The 21,893-nt window shown below is 33.6% G+C and overlaps 1 protein-coding gene across 7 annotated transcripts in view; it reads left to right on the forward strand.

Moving 5' to 3' along the window:
* Positions 1-14,476, forward strand: part of LOC149806952 (spermatogenesis associated 6-like protein) — a 99,898-nt gene extending 85,422 nt beyond the window's left edge. For 6 of the 7 annotated variants that reach the window (XM_089960059.1, XM_089960070.1, XM_089960065.1 and 3 more), the window contains one exon: positions 10,023-14,476. In XM_089960059.1, the coding sequence (XP_089816185.1) occupies positions 10,023-10,167 (145 nt within the window). In that variant the 3' untranslated portion in view covers positions 10,168-14,476. The remainder of the gene's footprint in view (positions 1-10,022) is intronic. The other variant, XM_089960103.1, reaches the window with a different exon arrangement.
* The last annotated feature ends 7,417 nt before the right edge of the window (positions 14,477-21,893 follow it).

The following is a 21,893-nucleotide window of genomic DNA, read 5'->3' on the forward strand; positions in this document are numbered from 1 at the left end:
ACATAATCAAGGCTGTATATCTGAGACATCACACTCTAATTCTAGTCACACCACATAGCAATGATTAGCATTTCTCTTTTCTCTTTAAATTAAAATTGATAAATTTTGTCCTGCAAGGTCTGCATGGTCATTAAAGGTCATTGAAAGTCATTGAGAAATAAACACCTCAATTCAAGGCCATGAAAGCCATCTAACCTAGGTCATTGAAAGTCATTGAGAAATGAACACCTCATTTCAAGGCCTTGAAAGCCACTGATCTAACCTAGGTCATGAAATTCATTGAGAAATGAACACCTCAATTCAAGGCCTTGAAAGCCACTGATCTAACCTAGGTCATTGAAAGTCATTGAGAAATGAACACCTCAATTCAAGGCCTTGAAAGCCGCTGATCTAACCTAGGTCATTGAAAGTCATTGAGAAATGAACACCTCAATTCAAGGCCTTGAAAGCCGCTGACCTAACCTAGGTCATTGAAAGTCATTGAGAAATGAACACCTCAATTCAAGGCCTTGAAAGCCACTGATCTAACCTAGGTCATGAAATTCATTGAGAAATGATCACCTCATTTCAAGGCCTTGAAAGCTGCTGATCTATTCTAGGTCATTGAAAGTCATTGCATTTTAGAGAGTTTGCTTAAAGTTTATATGATGGCAAATTTGACTTTTGAGTCATTTATTTTACATTGTGTGATGATCCAATGTAAAGTTTGATTTTCTGTCACATCCTAGTAATTCCACCATTATCATAATCCATATGAAGTAATCAGATATCATGCATAATGCCCTCTTTACATGATGTCATTACCACTTGCACACTCATTCTTAAATTAAGTTTAATTGGCTCATTGGGTCCTGGACAAAGCATTCTGTTTCAGTTTGAACCATGCATCAAGAAAAGCTTTACAATTGCATATCTAATATATGGGATGCCTAGAAAACCCAAAATGGCTGAATCCCAGTGCAGTTCATTTTTAGATGACAGTTTCATTCAGGAAATACTGGCTTATAATAGCAATGATGGCAGGCCATATAATAAATTAATAAATTTTCAAAAGCTAGATATGTAATTTTAATAGGTCTGATTATCATCTTATCACCAGCTAAAGCAGTATAAATTTCTAGACTGTTCATTTGGTGATTGGTAGCGCTAACGTGTGGACTTGTAAACATGGATTAGCTTCTTGGTCTTCTTAACGAGTGTCGTTAAGTATTGTCTTGAATTTTAATTTACTGCTCAGTTTTCAGGTACAAGAGTGCCTGCAATTGAAATAATGAATAGTAACACAAATTTATTTTCTTTGATTCGCCTGGATTATGTTTTTATTTCGGAGTAATCAGTGGAATTTGAATTTTAATGTACAATTGGGAATGATTTACTGCCAAATTATCCTAGATAGGTAAAACATGGTGATGCATGTTTTCACTGTCTTTTTAATTCACTTGAAGAAATATTGGGATATAACAACATTTATTTACTTTGCAGTACTATAAAAAGTGTTTTCTCTTTTAACATACTTGCAAATTCCCTTTAGTTGATGAGAAAACTGCTGGTCTCCAAATTTTGGAAAATTTGACTATGTTATATTTAGATTTCAATTTTTGGTGTGATATCATAGGGTTTATGAGTGAAAAACATAATCAAGTAATAATGAGACCCCAGTAAATCCGAAACTGTTATTAGTCCTCCTTAAAAATGCTTATTTCAAAATACCTTGACCATAGCTTTTTGTAGCCCTTTGAGGGTTCAGATAAGTTTAATAAATAAGAAAATGAAATTAGGAAATAAAGATATTTATTTCATCAAAATACTGGTCAGAAAAAACAGACTATGACACTGATGGAATACAGCTTTATGGATTAGATAGTAAATTTGGCATTGTAGTCAATAAAGCACTGATTCAAGAAAGTGAAACTTTAGCAGAGCTTATGTTAATAAAAAGTCTTATTTTGCAGTAAAAGTACCGAAAAGACAATACCTTTGAGCTGTGGAAAATCACACATAACAAGTATCAAGAACAGTCTCCAAACTTTTTCCAGCTGGTTAAGCTAGCTATGTATATGCCCCTTCAGTGGGGGCATCTCAGCACTGAACAATATTCATATACAGATAAAGAACAGATTAAGTTCAGAATAAAATCAACAGATTAACATTTATAGAACTAGTTGCAGCATCTTTTAAATATTTTTATTTCAATATAACTCTAACAGAGTGGTGTGGAAAGGAAAAATAGATGGATATTGAAGTGTTATGTAAATATTGAACTACGGTCGTTTTCTTCTCCCCACCATTTTGTTCTACTTCCCTCTTATTTTGGCGAGAATTGTGATCCCTCCCTCACCATTAGATAAAATTCTGGCTGCATGTCTGAAATGAAAGAATGCACAGTAGCTGAAAGAACAGAAGCTAAAGAGCCATGGTAACATGTAGGTCCAGTTACTATGACTTTTTCATAAATATCATTTTTCTTTCATATTTCATTACATTTGTTTATTTTTGTATTGTTTTGTGTTTGTTTTCTGTATTTAAATTAGTAATGGAAGTAGAACACTTGATACCATGAGTAGTCATTGAAAATTGAAAGCTGGTCCTTATAAAGTCATTGAATTTTGGTTCTTCTGATCTGTACATACCCTGCCATTGATAAATATCATCCTAAATTGTAGCTAATCATGTATGAAATTTATTTAGCTTTGAATTTCAGATCAGTTTCACCTTTTGTGTGCTGAGGTTTCACAAACATAGAATAAGAAATCATTCCACATTTGAAATAATTGACATGCCAAGGCTAAAAATACCTCATTAAATTTATTTCAATAATTTCATATAAGATGAAGAATTACACAGATTTTTCTGTTCAAATTAAGGTCTGAGCTTGCTTTTATACAAAACTGACAGAGTATGTCTGATCATAACTGCTGACACACTGCTCGAGTCCATTGCCACATCCAAGTGTAGCTCATAAATATTAGTACCCTTGGTCTTCCTTGTTAGTATATATGGTAATCTGCCGCCCCATTCCCTCCATTTTCTTTACACCCAAGGGTATTATTATTGTAATCCAGCCAGAACGTGAAATGCTATAGAGTTACAAATCTAGGTCAAATTGTCTGTGTGACTAAAAGGAATTATTATTAGCACATATAAACTAGTCTTGATGGACAGCTCCATATAAAGGAAAACAATCATGAATCTATTTGCAAGTTTACTTTGGTTTTGATCTTTCTATAAATGACATGTGTTCATAAAGAACACTTCCTGGTTCTATTAACCTCTGTAGACAGGTTTCACTGTAGTAATTTGATGATCTAAGATAATCTTCTTTTTAACACTTATTTCCCGCCCCCCAAAAAAAAAAATTGCTGATCCTTACAAAATCATCCTTATGTAATTTAGATACTAAAGTACATTAATTTTTACTATGATGTATTTGTATGTTTTCCAGTATCTACACTGGTATAGAGATGGTCTGCATAATGTTTTCCATTGCAGATTTGAAATGTTTTAAAAACTCTTCAGGAGATTAAATTTCCAAGGCATGGTGGTATACGTAATGAAGAATGAAAAACATCACAAAATGTCATCACTTTGTGGGCAATTATTTCCTCTTCGATATTCTCATGGTTCTTCTCACCCTAATGTCAAGAACATTTGTTCATAAACATGGTTCCCAGGTTGGAAACCAACACCTCCTCTGAAGTGGGAGTAGTCAAGAACAAAGTTGGCAGGAAAAGGGAAAATTAGAAAGTAATGTTCACAGATTTAATGAAAAAAAAATATTTTTATTTTCCCTCACCACATCAACAGCATCACAAGGGGATATAGCATTTTGTCCTTTAGTTTAAATGGGTTTTTTGTGTGTTTGTCCATGTGTTCACTTTTTCTCACTTGTGTTCATTATTCTCCATGTATCATCACCTCTTTTTCACCTTCACTGAAAATTGGTATGTAGATGTATCTCAGAAAAAGTAATCCCGCCATACAAAAACTAGATCACTGTGACCTAATTTCATGCTCAAGTGACTTGTATATTTTCAGCCATTCATCTGTTACAGCTTTATTATTTTGAATTATGCACTCATGGTATTTAGATGCATCACAAAAGTAGTATGTCAACAATACCAAACCTGTCACTGAGGCATAATTTTCAGAATTGTGTTACTTTTGTATTTTCAGTCATTTATTTGTTACTCCCTATAATACTTTTGGTACAGTTTCACCAACACTAGTGAAAATTAGTGTGTGGATGTATCACAAGGAGAATAACATGTCCATATTAGAATAAGGTCACTATGACCTAATGTGCATTCTTGAGTGAAATATGTATTTTTAGCTATTCATTCATTATACCCTCAATATCTTTGACCCAATTCCACCTATGCTTATGAAAATTAGTATTCAGATGCATCTCAGGGAAAGTAACTCAGCCATACCAGAAACTGTCATTTTGACTAAATTTGCATGCTTGAATGACTTATGTATTTTAGCTACCTGTTCTCTGCATCCTCATTTCTTGGACCCTCTTTCACCTTCACATGAAAGAGTATATTAATACATTTTAAAGATAGTAACTTTGCCATGCCAAAAATTATGTTACTTTGACCTAACATTAATGCTTAAGTGACTTAACATATTTCAACTTTTCATTCATAACACCCTCAGTAAATTGAATAATATTTAACCTTTACTCATGAAATTTTTTATTTTGATGCATCTCAAGGAAAATAACTCATCTGTACCAAAACTGTGTAACTTTGGCCTAATTTTCATATTTGAGTGACATACTTTCAGCCATTTGTCTGGTACATATGATGTATCTTTAACTTTTAGCATCTTGACTAATCAAGACTGCTCCGATGGCCTAGTGCTTAGAGCATCCACCTCGGATGCAGGAGGTCGTGGGTTCGAACCCTGGCTAAGTCATACCAGAGACTTATAAAAAATAGTACTAACAGCTTTCACGCTAGGCGCTCAACATTAAGATGTCAGTGTTAGGGCTGGTGGTGTCAGGATAATATGACTGGGTGAGACATCATGCTACATGTCTGCATCATTATGTCCCATTGCTAGATATCACTATAAACTGCCTCACTTCAGACATCATAGCAATATGACTGAAAAATTGTTATAGTTGTTTTAAAATTTCAAATGACATAAACATGCTTGACTAATTAAACTTGTTTCAACCCTACACTGATGAATATTTCTTTGTTGATGCATCTTTCTTTGCTCCAGTTGGCCTAGTCATTTGCTTAGATTCACAAGTAATGGGTATCAGGTTTGAATCCTGTCCAGGCCAACATGAATCAGATTTTATGGCATATCTCAATAAAGACTGTTAACACACTGCCTGGGTGGCACTTCTCTTTGCATGGCTTTTAAATCCCATTTTCTCAGCATTAGTCCTCCATGCCAATCTGTAGATTGATGGCTACACCAAGCATGCTCCTTTTGCTGGTTAGTGTATTCACATTAATGAGCAAACACCTTGCATACAGAAATTTGTAACTGGACACTTTTTGGGACTACTGGATGCTTTATGGGACTATTGGACACTTTTTGGGACTACTGGACACTTTATGGTATTTGCAATTATTTGAACTTTGCAAGTTAGTTAATCAGCTTAGCAAAAACCTAAAAGTAACAACTCCAGATTCTCCAAAGGTGGGGCCACAAGGAGCTTTCCTTTTTTTTGCAGCTGGAATTTTCAGAATATTGTTGACAAGTGTATTGGCCTCACTTTGTGAGATAATATATTTCATGTAACAGCAATAAGGAATATTCATGATTATGTACCAACAAAGGCAATAACAAATGCATTGAACAAAACCTGTTTCTTAATTCTTCTGTTAGTTTAATATTTATTTTTAGTGTTTTATATGTACATTTATTTGAACGATGCTTTTTTTCTAAATATTTTTTTTTGTACATGAGTTTACCATATTCGGTCTTGACTTTTTAACTGGCACAATTGTAACAAGATAACCGGGTTGGATTTCAGATTTATAACAGAACACTTGATGGTGATACAGTTAAAATGTTTAATGATGAATGACTTGAATGAGAAAAAAATTATGATTAATACTTGCGTGTATAAATTTTACCTTTGTGCAACAGTGGAAATTCTTGACAAAACTTATTTGAGGGGAAGGAGGAAGGTTGGAAACTGACATAAAAACTGTTCTCTATAGCAAAGTAGGGATGCCATTAAAGAACAGTACTCCCCCCCCTCCCTTGGTGCTTCAAACCCTCCTGCCACCACCATCTATATGGCATATTGTCTTATATAAAATTTTCATACCTAATAGGATAAGACAGAATACCATAAAGCTGTATCTAGTAGGCGAGACAAAGATGATGTTTAGCAAACACTTGACCTGAATAATCATCCTGATGTAGGGGCATTAGACTGACTGACTGTTTATCTACCATAATAATATACTGCCTATGCCTCCAGACCCAGTTTTAATGAGCTAATTAGATCATAGTTGATGTGTGTTATGACCCTATGGTCTTAAACTAAGTAATATAAAAGAGAAAAATCCATCAAGTTGGGTAAATTCCAACAAATAATGTATTTCCCTAGAATACAAAGTGAAAATTTGCAAAGAACTTCCAGTCTTGTGATTTAAATCCCAAATAGTCCTAAAATTTCTGTCACAAGTCCAAAAGTGTTGAGTATTCCAAATGAATTCAAGTGGTGTTTCTGATGAATTCCAATTTTGAATGTGCTGATATTCCATTAGTTTCAAATGTGCTAATGTTCCAACTGTTTACATGTATCACAATGATATAATCCGAAATATCCTTAAATAAATTCACAGTAAGCCAAAAGAGTGATTTAGACTGAAACCAATGAGTACTTTATAATTCCAATGGATGATTTAAGTAAATAAATGAAATCCTCACAACTAAACAGAACTAAAATATATTCCACTAAGATAGATGTCAAGATATATAATGTGTAATTCTAATCAATATAAAAACCTAAGACACAATTTGAAGACCAGGATGAGGGTCATTTTCTCATCAAATTCATAAACAAATTCTAGAACATTCATAATTTCTCAAAAATAGTCCTTGAAAACAACATTTGTAAAACATGTTTACCTCCAGGTAATAATTATCTTAAAATATAATTTAAAAAATCATAGAGAAATATTACCCATATAATTTATTGTTTACAGACTAACAAAACATTAGTCAGGTAGGCCCTAAGCTCAGCTGCTGACCAAGGTCAGCCACACAATGTAGCTATACATAGCATAAAATCAAGGAGAAAAACCAACAGTCACAATGCAAATTAAATATACATAACACTTGTATATCAACATCCTGACTGATATCCAGTTATATTTTGGTCGGGATGATCAACGTTTCAAGTACAGTACTTTTATATTTTTGTTGGTTGTTTTTAGGACATCATAAGACATGTAAGGGTTATTGAAACAAACTGTGAGAATCGAAATTATGGAGTGTTAAGGTGTTTTTGTCTTGTTATATTAAATAGAATCAATCCTGAAATTAATTAGCAGATTATAACAGATGTTTAGGAATTGATATTACACTTTATACAGCAATATGGATAAGTTCTGAATTTGTTCCCTATCACAGTTATGTCAAGTTAGTGTGTGCTATTTTTTAGCAATCAAAATATTATAGTGATTGTCTTTGGTTTAGCATGTTCTAATTAATAGCCATTACAACTATACAAAATGTCATCATTTTATCCCTTCAGTATTGAATGTTATTCATCATATTTAAAGAATGATGTTGCTAAAAACAAGTGCTTTATTGGAAGAATTTAACTGTTTTGAAATGTTTTTATCTGTGATGTTCAAAAAAGTCAAACAATATTGTTAACACAATTAGTCATAGACCCAGAAGAGCTTATGAGATGGCCTGCTGCCTCCATCATTTGTTGTCCGTCCATCCATTAGCACAAGTATATTATCACTGCTCTTGCCAAAGTACTTGAAGGATTGTCACAAAACTTTGCACACACATTCATGCTAGGTCTGTTTGGGCCTATAGTTTTGCTCAAACATCTGATATAGCAATATACAGTTTTCGCTACTCCTAAATGTATGGCCATATCAGCATGGAGTTTTCCATGAACACTTCCTTCAATGTCAAGTTGGTCCTAAATGGAAATGGTGCTAGTCTGACATTCAGTTTCGATATGTGATTTTCAGTAGAAGACTTCTTATGATGTCTAATTGGTCCTGTATGAAAATGGATCTGCTTGGAAAGCATCACTGGCCATCTTGAAAATCATATTATCACTACTTCTCCCGCATGGATGGTCATATCAACTTTTAGCTTTCACTAACTGACCTAATAATGATTAGTTGGTCCTAAAAATGTAAAATGGTGCCAATTTGGAATCCAATGTGGCCGTTATGGCAGCCATCTTAAAATTCATCTTATCACTTTGCCTTAAAGTCATATCAATGTGGGATTTTCACAACAAGACTCTTAACGATGTCTGCTTGATGCTAAATAAATTAGTGCAACTCAGATATCCAATATGGCCACTATAGTGGCCATTTTGACAATAGATGTTATTGCTAGTTGTCCTGAATGGATAGCCATATCAACAAGGGATTTTCACAGAAAGACTTCTTACGATGTCCAGTAAGTTTATGACAGCCAATGTGACTGCCACCATGGCCATCTTGAAAATATTATCATCATTTATCCTGAATGGATTGACTTATTAACATAGGGTTTTCACTAAAAGCAACTTATGATTTTAAAGTTGAACCTCAATAAAATTGGTCCTGATCTGAAAACTGTGAATCTGATATTGAATATGGCCATCACAGTGACCTTGCAAATCTTGTTATTGCTTCTTCTGAAAGTAGTCATTTCAACAAGAGGTTTCATCAGAAGATTTCTTCTAATGTCTAGTTGTTCCTGAATGAAAATAATGCCACTTGGATATCCACTATGGCCACCATAGTGGCCAATGTGAATATTGTCTTATTGTTACCTTTCCAAATGGAAAGTCTTATAAGCATGGGATTTTTAACAGAAGACTTCTTATGGTTGGTCCTAAAGAAAATGATGCAGATCTGACACCCATTATGGCCACTGTGGCAGCTATCTTGAAAATATTGTTATCACACTTTTTCCTCAATAGATAGTACATTGGCATGGTGTTTTCACAAAAACACCAACTATGATATCTTGTTTATTCTGAATAAGAATGGTGCCAATCTGACCTTAATATCATTGGCATGGCAAACAAATTTGAAAACCTTGTTATTGCTATTCCTCCTAAATGGAAAGTACTGTCAACATGGAGTTCTCCCCAGATGACTTCTTATGGTATCTAGTTGGTTCTGTATGAAAATTACATCACTGGGACATCCAGTATGGCCACCATGTAAGACATATTTGAAAATCTTGGGATCATAACTCTTCCTGAGTCAGTGGTCATACTGACATATCATTATCTACAAAGATTTCATATGATATCTGGTTGGTCCTAAACGCAAATGGTACCAATCTTATATCAAATATGACTGCCACAATGGCCCTCTTGAAAATCCTGTTATCGCTACCCTTCCTGAAGGGATGGTATTATCGTTAACAGGTTTTCACCAAAAGTCTTGTAATAATGTCTGGTGTGTTCTAAATGAAATCTTACATCCAGTATGACCACCACAATGACAAATTTGAAAATCATATCACTCAAGAATATCATAGATGGTTTCAGTACCCAGTAGTTCAAAAGTAGAAATGGTCTAATCTTGAATTTCTGGAAATGCTTTTCAGCTAGTAAGAGTATTAGCTCCTTCAAGAGATTCTTTTTTCTAGAAGTCAAAGAATGATTATTACATTAGATACAGGTAAAATGTTTTTTTGTTCTCTTAGAACTTAAAGTGTCTAAGTGTTAATTTGATTTCTGGAATTTCTGATTCTTACATTTTTAATTATTTTGATGTAGTTTATCACATCATCATAGACAAATGTCTAAACAAGATCTGACTTGCTGAGAATTTTATTCTCTTTTACAGTTTGGAACATCTAGACCCTGGGCTGTATTGGACACAACGATATGCAAAATTAAGTCAAAGACCTTACAGAAGAGATTTCAATGAACACGTGACCAGCATGTATAAGAATTTGTACAGTAAAGCCACAAACAGGGTCCAGACATAGTGTCTTTGAACTGTGGTCACTGTTTAGATCCACTGTAGCAGAGACAGTAGCACAGGGTTATATCACTAGACTAGCATGTGTTAAATAATATATGTCATGCAAAGGCTGTGTGATAAATTATCTAGAATAGATGAATAATATATTTAATATTTATTGCATAGGAACATACATGTATTCAGGTAATTTTACTCAAATCTGTTGATGAATGTATTTTTCTGTGATAAAAGAAGCTTAAAAAGTCAAATCAACATGGCAGCCTCATAGAGAATTCTATACTCCAGTATATATATTTCTCATAAATGTTCTTTTTTTTGCTTTTTCGTTCCAACAGATATTATGAAAAGGTTTTAAAAAGCATATAAATTTTCTGTATGGTATATTTTCCCCAGAATATTGATGAGTAGCAAGAACATTTTATGAATAGAAGGAATTACAAGAAATATTTCCATACTTCAATTAGTATTTAAACATTTGAAAAATTTTAGAAATCAGCAAAAGGGGACAACACTGCCCTTGTCAACTATTTTGTATTCAGAATTATCAGAGATCATATTTTGTCCAACATTTTCTATGCTTATCCATTAAAAATGCCACTCATTTTTTAACATTTAATTTTTGAAGCAAAATTATTTGAATGGTTAGGTTTTGGCTTGTCCTCAAGATTATGCTGGCAAGATAATCAAATATTTTTCAGAAAATCAGACAGAAAGTTCTTATTTAGTACCAAACTCTCTGAAAGGAGGTTATGCTTGATGTGTAATGGTCATTTTGATTTATTAGGCCATTGTATGAACATTTGATGACATCTTGACAGCAGATATATATATATATATATATATATATATATATATATATATATATATATATATATATATATATATATATATATATATATATATATATATATATATATATATATATATATATATATATATATATATATATATATATATATATATATATATATATATATATATATATACTCGCACACATCTCCAAGTTAATTTGATGACAATTAAATGCATTGTATTGACTTTCTGGTTTATGCAGTGGAAACATTTTACTCTATGTAAACCTAAACATCTGCTGGTTTTTTTTGTAGGGAAGTGAGGGAGATTTTTGTTAAATAATAAAATCAATTTGCACATTTTTAAGTTTGAATTGGTAATACGAATGTGTGTTGTTTTGCAATTTTAACAAAATATTGCTGTGTTGATTTGACAGAAGTCCATTTTGTACTTGGAGATTGTATTACTTGTAGCTTTATATAACCAATTGAAAGAAAATAATACTTGGTGGCTAGGTTTTAGTGGGTATTTATGAAAATATAATTTATGTATGAAAATTAACACATGCACTATACATAAAAATAAAATTTTTGCCTAATTTTTATAAAATCTGATTCTTTCTTCAAAGATCTGGTGTCTAATATAAGACAATATAATCATAAAATGCAACAGGCATACAGTTGGGTTTCTTTCAACTTCAGAGTTTCATACATGATAATTAATTGTACATGTATTCTTCTTTTGGAGAAAAATAACTCATGTATGTATGTATGTAATTATGTATATATATAAGTGTCGGAACACCAACAAGTTTGTGAAATATTGTTGGACATTTGTTCCATTTGGAACAGTTTTAGTTAATCCCAAATACTCATCCTCATCCATCTTGCCTCGAAAAGATTTTTCCACAATATGTCCTTTACTCAGGGTTTTGATTTCATTATATAGCTGTGGAATGCTTGAAAGCTGACATAGTCCTTTGCTTGTTTAAAATTTAGTGAAGCAGATGTAAGCTTCATATCAACCAAATTACATACGATAGTTGACATTGTACTGATATGATACACTGTATTATAAAGAGCCATTGAAGTTACAGGGTCAAGGACTTTGATGTTACACTGAAACTTGCTACTTCCTGCTTTTCCTGTGCATCAGTACAAGCCATATGTATAAGCTTAGAATTTAATTTCTATAGGGTTCATTTTACTTCCCTCTGTCTTGCTGAAGATGAGGTAACTGTTTGTTTGGAATCCCTCTTTTCTCCTCAAATCCAAAACTTGGTCAAGACAGGGAACAATTTCTCTGGTTGATGTTACTTTATACTCTATACACATGCCCCATGGTAATTTTACACCTGTTCCAATGTACTTATTGCCTAGAATATGTAATTCTCGTCCAGAATCTAGGCATACAATTAGGCCATTACCATCATGTAACTTAAAGTTAATACAATTCTTTATCAACTCTGATAATGGGGGGGGGGGTATCAGAAATTTGCAACATTTGATTTGAGGATTTTCTTTTGTTGGTTGGAAAAATCAGTCCTGTTAGACATGTCTGGTAAATGTAACCAGGTTCCTGGGGCCTGTTGTGTGTACATACATTTCATACATAATACATACATACATACATACATACATACATAGAGCACTATTAAACATTTGCTAAGTACCATATATATTTTGTACATGTAGTCCAGCTAGAGAGAGATAAATAGATATTTGACATTTATTTGCTTTATGATTTCTCTAATATTGTGCTACTGAAAAGACAGATACATGTATTTGAGATATATATATATACATAATAAAAGAATTTTTTCAAATGTAGGCTGAATTTTGAATAACTTGAATTTGGAGATTCCTTTAGCTTAGTGGATAATATATTCACTCAAAACTGATCTGTCAGTACCATGTATTGTTCAAGACAATTAACAGAACAAACAAACAAACACAGCAGAATGAGCTAGTCTTATGCCCAACATTGTTGGATGATTGGTGTGAAATTGTATCAACACTAAATTTTATGCAGTATTCATTATTAGGTGTGCTATTCTTATCATTTTTTCTGGGATACATCCAGAACAAATGACTGCACTGCTTGTATACTGGTAAAGTCTGTGTAATTTCAAATAATTATCTGTGTAGTTTTGCAATTAATTACCTGTGTAATTTCACATGATTAATTACCTGCCAGACATCTGGTAGCTGCTTTTATTCCTTGAAAATGACAGATGATGTGCAGGACAGTTAGCTAAGGTGGTTGTTTCTCATCTGTTCAGATGGCTTTCCTGTGAAATACACTTGTACACTGACCATCAGCTGATCAGGATCATGTGTTGCTCCAGAAAAGAAGCATACAATGCACCATACCAGACTGGCACATTCAGTGCACCGAAAAATGTATAATTTTGTTCTTTCGTTTGTATGTAAAATAGCAATCATAAATGTTTCATGTTGTGTCAACAAATCCATCAGGTATGTTGAAACCCTAACGTTTTGGTCCTGGGCTTCAACAAACTCCTTGGCATTCAGTGAATGTTGATACAGCAACTGAAAAAACATGTATATTATGATCCCATCTGGTATTTGGTACAAGAAAACAAATGTGCATTTTTTCATATTTTGTTTCACATTGTAACACAGACATCATGGTAGTTGTAGCAGAGTTTAAAAATGCTGAATCGTTGCTTACACTCAGATTGTTTGCACTGATGGATACTATGTTACTTTACACCCAGATTGTTTGCACTGATGGATACTATGTTACTTTACACCCAGATTGTTTGCAATGATGGATACTATGTTACTTTACACCCAGATTGTTTGCACTGATGGATACTATGTTACTCTACACCTAGATTGTTTGCAATGATGGATACTGTATTATTTTACACATAAATTATATGCACAGACAGATAGTATGTTACTTTACACCCAGATTGTTTGTACTAATGGATACTATGTTACTTTACACCCAGATTGTTTGCACTGATGGATACTATGTTACTTTACACCCAGATTGTTTGCACTGATGGATACTATGTTACTGTACACCTAGATTGTTTGCACTGATGGAAAACTATGTTACTTTACACCTAGATTGTTTGCACTGATGGATACTATGTTACTTTACACCCAGATTGTTTGCACTGATGGATACTGTATTACTTTATACATAAATTATATGCACAGACAGATAGTATGTTACTTTACATCCAGATTGTTTGCACTAATGGATACTATGTTACTTTACACCCAGATTGTTTCCATTGATGGATACTATGTTACTTTACACCCAGATTGTTTGCACCGATGGATACTATGTTACTTTACACTCAGATTGTTAGCACCAGTGGATACTATGTTACTGTACACCTAGATTGTATGCACTGATCAATACTTAGTTACTTAACAATGGAAATGAGCAGTCAAAATTTGTCAAATAAATGTCATCACAAATATATTTGCTAAAAACTGGAGAAAGACTTTGTTGACATTAATAAAGTATGTGTAGTGATGTTTTTGTGTTTATGACTTGTATTAGAAAAGGTTAATCTTCTCTTTTTATTATGAACTCACTGACACCTGAATAATCTTGAGTCTTTGAATGCCATGTGTCCTGATACAGTTGGACAGGGATGGATACATATCTATGTAAATCAGTTTCAATTAGCTATGTTAAGCATCATTGCAATCCAGGCCCAGATAATACCCTTGAATCGTTGGCCATTAATTACTTGACATTAAGAGACTTTTGAAATAATTTCAGAAAAACTTTGAAAAATTGAGTAGTGTTGTAGGTCCTCATTTTGTTTTATTAGAGGTTTTGGCTGTTTCTCGGTTTTTGTTAACATCATGGAGGAAGGAAACTCTTTTACAAGAACACAAGACATGTCAGGCAAGTTTTTTGTGTATTTGAGTGATTGGGACTCTCATATTCGATAGGGGTGAGATCAGTATATGACAGGGATGAGATCAGTGTTTGACAGGGATGAGATCAGTGTTTGATATGGATAAGATCAGTGTTTGACAGGGATGAGATCAGTGTTTTACAGGGATGAAATCAAAGTGCCACCAAGGCTGATGGCATAACATATGGGAGCTGTGAAGAGCAGTGATGAATCAGGTGTAAATGTTAAAATGTTTTTCAGCATCGCTTTAACTCTTTAGAAGCTATGGCTTTATTCAGCTAATCATGTGTATTCTTGTTCACATTGAGTCATTGTCATCCTGCCATCCTGGGAAAGATCCAAATGACTGATCACATGATAAATTGATGTTTGAGCTATTTAAATTTGACTGTATATCATTCTTAAGTCACCCCTCCCCACCCATTCAAGTTAAGATAAAAAATGAACTACACTTTGCATTACTTCCACAAGGCTTCCATTAGAGATATTTTACCAGAGGACCACAGTTACCCTGATGGTGTTTCAAAGGGTTCACAGCCAAAAAACTAAGGGTTTTCAGTCAGTTGAAAATTCTTTTGTACATGTAAGACAGGCATATTGCCATAGAGGCCCACTTGAAAATCTTGTTATCACTACTTCTCCTATTTCAGGAAAATACTTCGTATGCTATTTTCTTCATCTGAAACGAAAAGGTTCCAATGTGACATCCAATATTTTCACAATAGCAACTTATGAAAAATTTCATTTTCACTCAAGAATATCATAGATGGTATCAACATTCAGAAACAAATACATTCTCCTAAATAAGAATCATCATGAAATTTCAAAACCACATAGCAAAAAAATCTATTTTATTCTTCTTTCTTACTGTTTTTCTTTTTGTAATTCGACTGCATGGATCGTTTTGCGTCAATACCTGTTCGAATATTAATCCAAGACTGTGTTAATGAAGAAATCACACACATTATTGTCCACACACTATTAGAAGTCCAATCCGTTTGATTACATGGTGTTGAATTGCATGGATACAGCTGAAATACTGTATTTCTTCTATTTTCCAGTGCTAGATGTAATGCTCTTACTAAAACGGCTATCTACTGTCTGCTAGTTGTATTTTAAGCATATTTACTGTCAAGTCAGGCAAATTTTCATTTGATGTTTTTTGTGTGACAAATGTTACAAAGTTGCTAATCCTAGCTACATTATGAAGCTTATATTGAATTTGTCCAGCTGCTTTAAAAAATTTTGTAATTGTTGCAAAATTTTCTTCATCTAGAATGGGGTTAAGTTTGCTGTTTTTATTTTGGTTTCTTTTCAGTTTTGGTGACAAATGTTACAAATTTACCAACCTAGATTTATGACACTGATAAACTATCACAGTGACAAAATAAAAACAATCATTTGTATTGTAGACAAAAGAACTAACACTGCAATTTTAAAAAAGCCACTGAGTATACTTTATTATTTTTTCCAATCATATATTTTAATCCCTTCAGTAAAATGGCTGCCCTGTTTGTTTCCTTGATAAATATATTGGCAGAAGTTGCATTGCAGTCTTAATGTTTGAGTGAGGTGGATTTGTTTCTTCAGTAGTCAGTGTGTTACAAAATAATGTTTTTCTATCCTAAATCTAGGAACTGAGGGACTATTGCAAAAGATAGAGGGAGAGAGATTTATCAATTTTTGCACAAAAATATTTAACACCATTTATTTTCTTTAAAATCATTATCTTGTTCTTAAACAAGCCCCGCTAATTCATATATTAATAAAAAAAGAGATGGAATTGGGACTAGTTTCTCATTCTCCTTCACAAATAACAAACATGACACATGAACGCAATTACAAGGTTGACAAAGTTGTGAAGCAAGAGGAGACCTTCAATAATATTGTACAGTGTCATTTTGCTTGATGCTTACACAGTAATATCTACATTTCGAGTCTACTATTGCCTATGCGATACTGTACAATTTTCATACTAGGCACATATCCTTAATATAAGCGAAAATGGAAATTAAACGAATACTGGTCTTTGGGTATTTTTTAGCAAAAAATAAATGCGTATACGTTTCTACAAGTTCAAGTCGCAAAATTCACTCTTTTGATGATTTTATTTCCCGAATTAAATGATTCGAATGTCTATTTAATTTACTTAGTGCCTTGTATTGTTACTTCCTTTTCTATTTTACCTTCCTTTCATCAAACATTTTAATGTGTTATGATTCTAGGTCTTAAAATGTGTAACAGAAAGAAAATGTAACCAACGATATGACAGAATTAAGCAAATAATGTATTCATTTAAGTTACAAAGTGAAAAATCAACAGGAATTTACAGCATTCTGATTTAAATCCCAAATATCCTATCACAAGTCCAGAAGTATAGAATGTTCCAAATGAATTCCAGTAGGTATGAATGTCTTAATGTGTCCCGATAATATAATCCCAAATGTCTTGGAATGAGTCCTCACTAATCCAAATGTAGTATTTTTTTTATTTTTTTTTATTTATTTTTTTTTTTAAAGCCAATGATCAGTTAGTAATTCCAATGAATAATTATATAAATCAATAATTCCTCGCAAATTATGTCTAAATACAAGTATAATTGATTCCACAGACTGGTAATTAAACAAGAATGAATAATATTTTACCAAACCTCTTTATATACTATCCCCACTTTACCTTCGAAGTAATAGTTTCCTAGTGACAAACCCACTTACTCGCAAACAAGGTCAGGTCCTGAACTCAAATTCAAATAAACATCTTGTAAACAAATACAAGTAAACATCTTGATTACCAGTTATAAGCATGACAAAAATCAAGTAGACACAACCCTCACTCACGAACAAAAAATAAGTACACAGTATATATACATATGTAATACGCCACTGAATTTAATTGACAAGCGTAAATTTTAGAACATTACACTTGACTGGATCGGAGTGCATTACAATCAATAAGCACATTTGGGGGCCTATAACCATTATCACTTTTTTTTAAACAAAATTTATTACACTTAGTATTGATAATTTGCAATATAACACTAAAAGGTGAGAAGGTCAGGTCAATCTATTTGAGTATAAACACGCACAATGCTGTGATTTTTCACTGCATATTTCACGCATAAGCAGTATATGAGATCCCCTCCTGCCGTGTTCAAAATTGTGCACTTTTGACCTTTTCCATTTTCACCGAAATGTGTCTTCTTCCCATTCACCCGCTTAATGACACGATTTCAGACAATCGCAACATATTCCGAGTTTAATTTCTAGCTTTGTACTGATTAGATTAGAAGACAAAAGCAGCGCTGGACAACGCACGGAAACATCCGGAGAATCCCAGATAATAATTTACTGCGCTGTTTACGACTCGAATTCTTACGCCGGAGACTAATCTCACGAAGGAATTTATTGCTATCTATTTGCAATTATTCTCTAACTGTACGTCCTCTCTATCAATTTGTGTAACAATAGCTCTTTTCAAACAAGGTCATTAGCAGACGATTATAGTCATGGTGGTCAAACATGTATCTTTGTGGAGAACAGTTGACCGAAGCTGCTGAATATTCGAGAAAACAGAGATAAAATCATTAAAAACGTTACTGATACTTTTTTCCATTTCTGTTTGTAAAGTTTGCGATCATATTCGTATCACGTGACATTCCGCCATTACTGTTCTGATATTGTCGAAATATCAGTATTATAGAAACTGCTAAAACACATTTACTGTATTTGCGTATGTATTTAAGCTCACAGTGCGTAGATGAAACCCATATTTTGTGAACTGTGTACCCTAAAGCCTTTCCCCATATCCATTTGCCTGATCAGTTCTCTGGGTTGTTTTTAAGCCCAAAGCGATCATTTTCGCGATGATTTATTTCCTCAATTATTTGATTCATATCTCTAAAGTAGTAGTGTTTATAAGTGGGCACTTCTCAAGTTTCCAGCTGTGTTAGCTGGCAATCTTTGCGGCGTTACCCCACCCCCCATTGAGCTGAGCGTGTAGAAAGATTTTATATGTTCACGTATCCCTCTAAGGGGTCGTCCATTAATTATGTCAACAAAATAGGGGGGAAGGGGGTTGAAGAAGTTTGACAATTGTTGACATGGGGGAGGGGGGAGTTCAAGATAAAATGACGTCAACATTGTTATTTTTTACAATAAATTTAATAAATCAAAAAATAGGAAATTAGCCTTAAAGCACCAGATGCATCTGAGAGCGACTTGCACAGATTTCCATCTCTTTTCTTTAATCAGTCTTTGAAAGTTGATAACATGCTACCTCAATCGGCAAAGGCATTCAAAATTCTTCCATATGATCTATATTGTCCTTCCATTCAGTTGTCGTTGCTTGAATGGATCTGCAAAATCTGTCACCTCTGTGTTGCTTCACAAGTCATGTTGAAGAAGCATGTTCAACAGCACCGACAACGCGATCTTGGGCCTAGGCAATTACCACATGCTCCTCAACCGCAAAGAATTCGGACAATACGAGTGACTGCCAAAAGACAGAGAGAGCTGATGGCAATTATTGCTCATGGAGAGATGTTAAGCGCAGAATGGTTAGATGAAGATGATGTTGACTTGTTGGGTGTATGGGTTCCACAAGAAATTAATGAATCAGCCACTATGCCCATTATAACAATTGAGGAACATTTGGCTTCCCCATGGGAAGATGATAGAAGCTAGAATATAAAAACTCTCGATTTTTTCATGAATTCAAAGTGTTATAGTCAATTTGAAATCTGTTAAACAAATAAAAAAAATGTATTAAAATTTATTTGTAGACCTTTTAATTTCCATAATTCTATTTTTAGCATAAAAGCCAGCAGTATAAAATATTGTTAGTTTGTGGGGGGGTGGGGTACAATTTTATTAGGGGGGTCACTGAAAGTTTGACAGTTGTTGACAAGGGGGGGGGGGGGTAAAAAATTGCCTACAAATTGTTGACATAATTAATAGACGTCCCCTAAGGTCTTAGATGTTTGTTTTCTTTTCTTCGCAAAAATCAAAAAGAATTTTAGATATAAAAACTTATTTAGATAAGATTTTTTAATTGGGGTTTATCTTTTTATTTTCTTTGACTTTTTGGGGCAGGTACTTATCAGGGTTCCCGGTATTATCCACCAACTTCCCTTCCCTTGTTTTAAATGATTGAAGTTGCCGGGTTTGTACTTCCTTCCATAGGCACATGCCAAAGGCCGGTTTCCTTCCCCCTGTTTCTCGTAAGTCATAGCCAGAAGATCTCCCTATTTTCCTGTGTTTGCTATGTGTTGGATGCTATTGTATGTGTATGCTACTTTGTATTTGTGTAAGGACTGCCTTCATAATCGAATCAAGACATAGTTGTTAATTTGTTTATATTTTTAATATTATAAAAGGCGTTGAGGAAGTCATTTTATTCCTCTTCCCATGATCCTTTTTGATTCGTTTGTTTTCCAAATACTTTTCTGATAATGAGAAATACTATGTATAGTTTTACAAAAATGTAAAGAATACAAAATCAAAATAAATCCTCTATTTTGTTGCTCTGTCTTTTTATTTGTATGTTATGAGCTATATTATTTCTTTCATTTTTACGGGTTTTTGTCTTACGATGAAAATTTCATGTCCATCTTTATTTCTCCTTTTTCTCGACTCAGTCTGTGTTTTTTATGCTGATAACTTTTAGCAAACGTAAGAAAAAAGCCGAAAATGAAACAATGAGTACAAAATCTGATTGGGTAGCCATGTATACTGGGTATGCAGTGGTGTTCGTATTTTGTGTGCGTGTGGGTAGTTAAATAGTGGGAAAAACGTTTTGTTACTTGTACTGATGTATCCACTAAGTCTGTTTGTTTCCATTTATTCTGCTTGCTCGGTTTTCTCGAGCTCCTCCATAATCCTGTACGTTTCGCGGAGCGCCATGTAGCATAGCCCTATGGTGTCCACACCCGATACTTCCCTCGTTTCGCAGATCCCTTGTCCCGTCTGTAATAATTATCTGTACCTAAGTGCTAAAGTTAAAATCTGTATTAGATATGTGAATTTCCCTTCGTGTCTGGTGATGATAAGTTGCAGTTATTTTGTTATTGGAATATATTAGTACTGTGGTACGAGGGATATCACGTATTCTTAGTAATCTTTCAATGAATTATGAATACCCCATGCTGCTTTTCGTTAAAAAAAAGGGTCCCCTCGATTGACATGGACGTGTGTGGGAGGAACACCCAGTTCATGCATAGGCAGTTACCACCCCTGAGTAGGGTGGCATCCTGGATCCCATTCCTGAGAGTGAGTGCCCCTTCATCAATACAGGAGACATTTTTTGATTATTATATACTCACCATTATATATGTAAATGTCTATTTTTTTTTTGTTTGGTTTTTTCTTTGTTTTTTTTTTTCAGAATGATAACTTGTCCGCATTTGAGCGTATTTTTAGTGATATCATCTATTGTTTTGGCTAGTATTTTCTTTGATGGGTATCCTATCTAAACAGATTAAACTATTGTCGTGGTATCCCCTTTAGATGTAGTAGGGTATTTAAAATATCTCGTGACGTGTTATTGTTATGTTGTCATGGCATGACATTTCGTAAAGTTCACCCTTCTGCAAATGAAACATTTTGGCACGATTCTTGTCGTACGTCTTCTAAGGGCTACTTCACCACTTAGCCAGACATCGTGCAAATATTTCAACAGTATGCTTTGAATTTTCTATGATTCTACCCCTATCCATTTTCCACACTTCTTTCCACTGAACTTGATTATTTCTCCATTGTACATTGATTATGGTGCTTTTGTATATACTTCCTTTGTAACATGACATGCTCTAAAAATAGACCTGATTCCAGCTACAGTACTTGCTCACTAGCGATTCAATGACATAGACATAGTAACATACATATCATTTAAGACAGATAAATGAATTATCTCAGTTCCTATTAGAGTAATGCATCAACTTCATACACAACATGATTTCTATTATATCTGAAAGAGGTAATTCGAAACAAAGTCATATCAATTCGAACAAAGTCATATAATACACGAGT

The sequence above is a fragment of the Sinohyriopsis cumingii genome, chromosome 1 (assembly GCF_028554795.1).
Source record: "Sinohyriopsis cumingii isolate HCF-2022 chromosome 1, ASM2855479v2, whole genome shotgun sequence".
Classification (NCBI taxonomy): Eukaryota; Metazoa; Mollusca; class Bivalvia; order Unionida; family Unionidae; genus Sinohyriopsis; species Sinohyriopsis cumingii.